Below are 7414 nucleotides of genomic sequence, written 5' to 3'. Positions count from 1 at the left end.
CTAAACTTTTGTTTCTGTTAGAATTATGTTGTGTAATGAGTACCTATCCAGGAATAGTTCACAATTGAAACTAACTTGAAGTTTCTTGCATAGTTATGCTCATTTATGAGACTCTTAATCTGGAAAGACTTTTCCTCACTCATCCAAGAAGCCCACATCCTAAACTTACACTGCCCAGAACAACATTTCACTAATAGTGTAACATCTGGAATCCTAGGTACATCATTTTGAATATTTATTTTTGACGTTTATAGAGCGAATCGACGAGTTGATGCTATGACTCGTCGAGTCGAGTCGCGCGTGGTCACAAGGGTTTAATGACCTACTCGACGAGTCCAAGAGGCTACTCGCCAAGTAGCCGCTGGAATGAGAAACCCTAAATCCCCAGGTTTGGGACCTATTTAAAGGCACTTATAGCCTCCTTGGGCGGCCACACTTCGCAGAGAGAAACCCTAACCAGCCCCTTTCATTGTGTAGAGAGAGAGAGAGAGAGACCATTTTGAGCATTCTTGTGCATTTTGGAGGAAGGATTAGAAGGGTTGGTGCATCTAACCAAGGGAAAGCTGTAGATCTTTCATTCTTCTATCATTAGCTGCTATTCAGAGGTAAAAAGCTCTCATCTTGGCCACATATTCATTAGATCTCATTTTTGGGAGTTTTTAGGGTTTTCTCTCAAACCATATTGTGTTTGAGTTATTTGTGCATGGTTTGAGGTTAGAACCTCAGATCTGGACTAGAGAAGGCCTTTAAAGTCCAGAGATTCGAACTTTATTGAGTTAGAGGCAGGTCCACATGCATTCAACCTTCCTTGGAGCTTGTAATGGCTTTATGGAGCATTTATGCCATGCATAAACGTAAAGATCGAAGCTTTACGTGACATTAGATCCTAAGGAGCCTAGATCTAGTGTTTAGAGTGATGGATCTGCCCTAAAACGTCTGAATAGGAGTATGGACTGGATGAACTCGCCGAGTCCATGGGTAGAGTCGACGAGTCGATTAGGGTTTACCCGATAAAGTCTGAACACGCTGCAACTCGACGAGTAGACGGGTCTACTCAGCGAGTAGAGTTGGTTTTCATAAGGTCTTTGAGGGAACGAGGGGACTCGACGAGTCCTCCCGGTGCACTCGACGAGTTGAGTCAACATGGAATATTGACTTAAGTTGACTTCTGTTGACTTTTGGAGTTTGGACCAACTATGAGTAATGGAGACCATGGAGGGGTAGAATAGTCTTTTACCCTTACCAAGAGTTAAAGAGGGGTTAATAAGAGCTTATTAGTATAATTGGTCTAATTAAAGATAATCACCATATGTATTAGGCGGAGGCTGATTCGTTGATTCGTGTACGAGGTGTATTAGCTTGCTTACTTCGAGGTGAGTCTTCTCACTATACTTTACCTAGAGTGGTAACTATGTGTGAACAGAGGGTCTTATGTGCTTGCTTGAGTTAGGCATGTTTGTGTGATACGCATTGTATGTTATATTATGTGTTACTTAGACCGGACCGGAGGGTCCAACGAACTATAAGACTGGAGGGTTCTCAACCAGACCGGACCAGAGGGTCCAACGAGCTGTGAGACTGGAGGGTCCCACTGAGACACATTGACCGGAGGGTCTTCCAGAGCTATAGCCTCGAGTGGCTAATTATCTATGTGTGGTATTTTGGGGAACTCACTAAGCTTTATGCTTACCGTGTTATGTGTTATGTGTGTCAGGTACATCCGAGGATCGCGAGAAGGCGCTGGCATGATTGTACACACCTGTTTGAGATTATGGTGAGGGTTCTTCTGGGAATTAACATTTGTTGTGAATTTATGTTGACAATGATACACTTATGATTTTCATGAAATATATTATATGAGATTATGTGCTTTAAAAATGAAAAAATTGGTTGAAAAACTACATCGTTACAAATAGTCTCATACTATCATTTTTTTTGTAACATAACAGATAACCATTTACTACAACATAGTTACACATCATATGTTCAGTTGTTTAGGATTCATAAATCTCATACCTAATACATGTTTCTGCTTTTTCCAATGAACATTCTCATTGTAAATAGCCTGGTCAGTGGATATTAACTCATCCTCTTGTGGTGGATCATATGTGTCTTCACGAGGTGGACTGTAAGAGGGGGGGGGGGGGACTTGCTCCTTTGGGCACAACTTACTTAGAAACTCATTATCTTTTGTCTTGTTCGTAGGAATGCACTCATCAGGTTCAGTGTCCTATCATCTTGCTTGCCTTGCAAATGCTCCCTTGCACCTTGGATATCATCCCTACCACCATGTAAATCCTGCATGTCGATTCCATCATCCATATCCATACGGCTGTGCACTTCTTCATGATCTTCATTTGCGCCAGATAATTGGTCTAAAGAACTGTAAACTTCTGCTTGCTCTTCAAGAATCCATTGATGTACATTAACACCAATATGGTCCATATATACATCAATTACACAATCAGAAGCATAACCGACTTCGATTAGTTCCATATAATCCATGTCGGTGGACATTATCCTCAATCCATCAGGAAAATCAATATTGGGCATGAAAAAGTACACATTCACACATCCCTCAACAACGAATCTTTCAAGGAACTCCACAAATTCGTTCTTATCCATTCCAACAAAATCAACATCATCAAACCTTTTTTCGGCTCCATCTGAGTAAGTAATAGAGGGCTACTTGGTAAAAATTCCAGCAAAATGTAGATCAATCTTCATGAAAACGGCCATAGCAACGACAAAGTTTGCCGATTTGAGAGAAGAACACTTGAAGAAAAGGCTAGGACCGAAGAACAGTTGAGCAACGGATTTCGATGAAGAAGTTACAGAAGAAAGTATTCGAAAGAGACAGTTGTGGGGTTTAAAGCGTACAATATCTCTGATTAACTCCTATATACATATATCAATGATGTGGCCTAAATTAATCTAATTGGATAATACGTGGAATTAGAAAATTGTTACGTGGGATGGGGGTCACCAGATGACCCCTTCATATTTCCAAAAGTGTCATTTTAAAACCAAAAATTATAAGTATATGCCCTTAAAATGCAAAAAATAGTCACAAAGAATCATTTAAACCATTATACGTAACTTTGTTGGGTTACAGTGATAATAACCCAATATATTAATTTGGGTAGCTGCTTATTAAATATATCTTCGACCACCCTCTTGCCCAAGGTTACAACCATGTCCTTCGACTTGTCTCGATGCTTGTTCACTCCATGACAAGTCAACTCGCCCCAATTTTCTCCACCCATAAATAGTATTTCCACACACATTAACCTTGGAGGACCATATGCACAATCTTAAAATTTGGTTTGCTTTGTGAGCCATAGAGATCATATACATCAATACTATGTAATATAAGTAAATGAACAATAAAGCTCTTATTTAAAAGTTCAAAACTTACACAACAAAGGTCATATAGTCTCCTCGATGTGACTATGACACGAGATGCAACTCATAGAGATCATATACACCAAACGATAGCAACTATACATACATTCGTAGGGAAAGACATAATTCCCTCATGGGAGATTGCTGATAATTAGTTAAGCAACATTCATTAATTACTTCTTATCTACATTGAACTCCAACTTGCAGCATGACACTCAGACAACCACAAGTCTATATATTCTGTCATTTGTTCTCGCACTTTGTTAACTGCTTCGGGTGAACTACAATTTTTAGAATTTCCTGCAACATAAAACATAATTCGAGTATATTAATTGGGAAACGTTATTAAAGTTATTAGTGAATATATAAGAGGTGTTGATTGTCCAAATTAACCTTCGAGAACTAAAGGAGACTGGGGGCATCCTCGTAAATCACTTCCATGCCCACAGTTATCACACTTGACTATGTATGCTGGCACTAAGAAAATATATAAAAACAAAGGGATTAATTTCATGGTGGAAAAAAGCTCAAAAAAGTAATTTTTTTTTAATTTTAATTTTATGGAAACTTACTATTTGGAGATGAGATTTGTTTGGATGCATGTCGCCATGGATCTTGTGATCCATTTGTAAAAACTATCTTCGAACCTACATACGAATTTGTCCTTAATCTAGACAACATTTAATGTAAAAAAAAAAACTAACAAAATTTTTTTTTCTTTTAAAATTTTTATACCAGCAATATTCGTGCCCCCATAGTACAAATTTGTGGCATCAACCTCAGGATAAACGCCTTCTCCAAAAACATTTTTGCATAAATCCAAGTGATACCTATTACATATCAAAAAGCAATTTTTAGATTATCATATAAGTCAAAAAAATGGTGAAATTAAATGAACATTAATAATATATGCACATGCCTTAAGTCGATCTTTGAAGAGCGAATACTATCATTAAGAGGTGCCACTTGAAAAAACGCAACTTCACTACAAACTTGGAACCACCATAATCGATCAGTAGATTCAGGTTTCTTTAAATATTCTTGAGTATATCCTTCTATATCAACTCCAAAAGTACCAATATAATATTCGTTTACATATTTTGCATACGCATCCTTCAGAAAATAGAAATTTGTTTATTTTGTCAATAGAATTCGAGAAAGAAAAAGAAAAGAAAAAAAAAACGAAAAATTACCACTAAATCCTCGTTAGCTTTCTTGGCCTCAGTCATTGGGGTGCAAAGTTTATCTGGATTTCCGTATTGAAACTGAAAAATATTTATTTATATTTATAACATTCGTCAAAAAAAAATGCATAAAAAAATTAAATTAATAAATAAGGTTACCACTACGGCTGCAGCATCCGCTAGAAAATACATAAAATCAGCATCGATGTGTAGCTGAAATATATTTTATAAAAATAGACATCAATGGTTTGAGATTTTAAAAATAATATAGAAGTGGAAAATATCAAAATATAAAAGTAAATACCGCAGCAGCACCGAATTTAGCTTTGAGTGATTTTCCATCTGATGGGAGTCTTCTTTCAACAAGTTGAGTCACTTCTTGTAATATAGCTTTACATTCTGGCCCTGCTGACTCACCCATCTGCCACCGAGGAATTAAAATAAACCCGTGAAATGAAAAATATATATATATATATATATATATATATATATATATATATATATATATATATATATATATATGAATTAAAGAAATTGCAAATTTCAAGGCGCAGTACAGGATATGACATAACCGGTTGTACTGTGTTTGACGTGATAATGACAAGTGACAGGTGACAGTTGACAGTCGAAAAGTAATAAAGGATGTACTACGTTTGACGTGACAGTTTGACAATTGACAGTTGATGGCTGACAGGGAAATTTGTGAAAACAATTGTAATTTTTTCTACAACCCAAAAAGGTGGAATAAGATGGGATAGGGTTCACACTTGATCTGTCATCTGTGTAAAAGACGTAAATGCCCTTCTTTTATATGAAATGTTAATTCACCTGTTGATCATATTGATAGTAGTCGAGAATGGGATGAACTACACCAGAACTTGCAAGGCTTCCACATGTTAAGTGTGGGAATTTGAGACGAAACCATGCACTAAGAGCTCCAGCATACGAGATACCAAAAACAAACCATGGGTTCTCAATGTTTGTTCTATTGAGCTTCAAATTTAGAGATTCCTACAAAATCATTGAAAATAATATGTTACTACATATAAAAACACTATTTGAATTATGAAGGTAGTCAATTTTACTAAAGATTTTATTTTGGGAATGTTTGAATTGTGTAAAAAGTTCTATTGTCTACAACAAGATTTTAGGGTATTAATATAATTCATATATTAATACAATTCATATATAGCAATTAAATACGCGTTTGTCTCATTATTAATTTAAAATATAGAGTGATTTTTATTTTGGGAATGCAAAATCCATATCTTCACTTCACTTCTAAACAAAAGGGTAAAATCGTCAGTTACTCATATTAAGATAATTCATTCGGTCCAAAAAAAGAAGCAGACTTTATGTATACAACACTTATTTATTTAACGTTTTACCCTACTGAGGGGAAAAATATTCGAGAAAATAACGGCCCACTTATGGAAATTAAAGAAAATAACAAACGAGGGCAAATTTGTAAAATGTTGAGCTTTAGTGGGAAACCCTTCTTTCTATTACTTTCCCTATTAAGTTTTTATATTTGAGACTCTGTATTAAGTCCAAAAAAAAAAAAAAAAAAACTCATATATAACTTACCTCATTAAGTCAATTAGATGAAAAAGACACTCACACCCATAAATAACTTGCCTGATAAAATTGACGAAAAGCAGCCAAGTCAAAAAGCGCCTGTTTAGATGACAGAAATTTCAGATTTTCTGTAGTGAAAGTCTTAAAAGGGGAACTTTTTCCATAGTAGCGATGTTCAAGAGTAACAACAGCAGCTCCAAATTTCTTAGCCAAAATCTGTATGAAGTTCAAAAGCTTCATCATTATCAGTGTTTCAATTCTTCAATTACAATTAAAACTCCATAAAAGCAGCAAGAAAAGATCAAACGTACACCCATATAGTCATTGGTTATTCCACGACATTCAGATTCACCACATATTACCAAGAAGATCGGTCCATCAGGAATCCTGAATTCGTCTAAGTATTCATAATACCGCTGTTGAAATTTACGATCATCCTGTATATACCAAAAGTTCAAAATTCATAATCTTGTTGCAGAATTCGCTCTAATTAAACGACAAAGCGACTCAATTTAACTATTGAAACTCGGAATGTATTCAATCGGATAGATTATAAATTGAAATTTACACCCAAAGTCAGCTTGTAAAGAAAATCATCGAAACCCAAAATCGTAGATAACAATCTAACACATGCATAGAGATATAGCAAGAGAGAGGATTCATACATAGGGGGAAAAGTGATCGAGAGTCTGATTCAACCACAAAGCTTCCTTCGTAAGATAACTGCTGCTGTTGCTAGTCATACGATTGATTCGAGAAGTTAACAACCCATTACAGATATTAATCATCAACAGTGACCCAACAAAACCCAGTAACGCTCTCATTTTTTTTTCACAGTTCTTCTAATTTGTAGTTCAAACCTAGTTTTCTCTTTGTTTTCACTAAGGATTAGTGCAATTTGAACAGTTTGATGCCTTTTTTTTTTTTATCGTGTTATCAGATGCTAGTTCTACTGGCTGTGGGTGTCTTTGATTTTCTTCGAAGTCTTCTTGAGGTGTTTTGGGGAGTCCCAGGTCGACGGTGCTTGTTATCCGAATCGGGTTTGCGTAGACCGGGCTGATAATATTCGACCCGGTCGAAAAGTATGGGCCTTTACAATTGGAACTAATCGATCAAACAAAGTTGATTTTTAATCTTTTGGCATATGGCATAAAAAAGAAATTATGTTTTCATTATTTTCTTAATGTTCTTCATAATTGAAGATATGGATTTTGGATTTTTATTGTAGGGTTGGGAAAATAGGGTTT

General features: G+C 35.9%; 1 protein-coding gene across 1 annotated transcript; it reads right to left on the bottom strand.

The window, feature by feature from the left end:
* Window positions 1-3372: 3372 nt before the first annotated feature.
* LOC145093005 (putative serine protease EDA2) lies at window positions 3373-7161 on the bottom strand. Its single transcript, XM_079031034.1, has 12 exons — window positions 6833-7161; window positions 6479-6604; window positions 6228-6383; window positions 5418-5600; window positions 4894-5010; window positions 4749-4802; window positions 4599-4670; window positions 4325-4518; window positions 4141-4235; window positions 3978-4052; window positions 3799-3882; window positions 3373-3705 (listed from the first exon to the last, which is right to left on the bottom strand). The coding sequence occupies exons 1-12, from the start codon at window positions 6989-6991 to the stop codon at window positions 3590-3592; spliced, it is 1431 nt and encodes a 476-aa protein (XP_078887160.1). The 5' UTR covers window positions 6992-7161; the 3' UTR covers window positions 3373-3589.
* Between the last annotated feature and the right edge of the window lie 253 nt (window positions 7162-7414).

The sequence above is a fragment of the Lactuca serriola genome, chromosome 3 (genome assembly GCF_051521515.1).
Source record: "Lactuca serriola cultivar US96UC23 chromosome 3, Lser_US96UC23_V15, whole genome shotgun sequence".
Lineage (NCBI taxonomy): Eukaryota > Viridiplantae > Streptophyta > Magnoliopsida > Asterales > Asteraceae > Lactuca > Lactuca serriola.
This window is presented reverse-complemented; position numbering and strand designations above follow the sequence as displayed.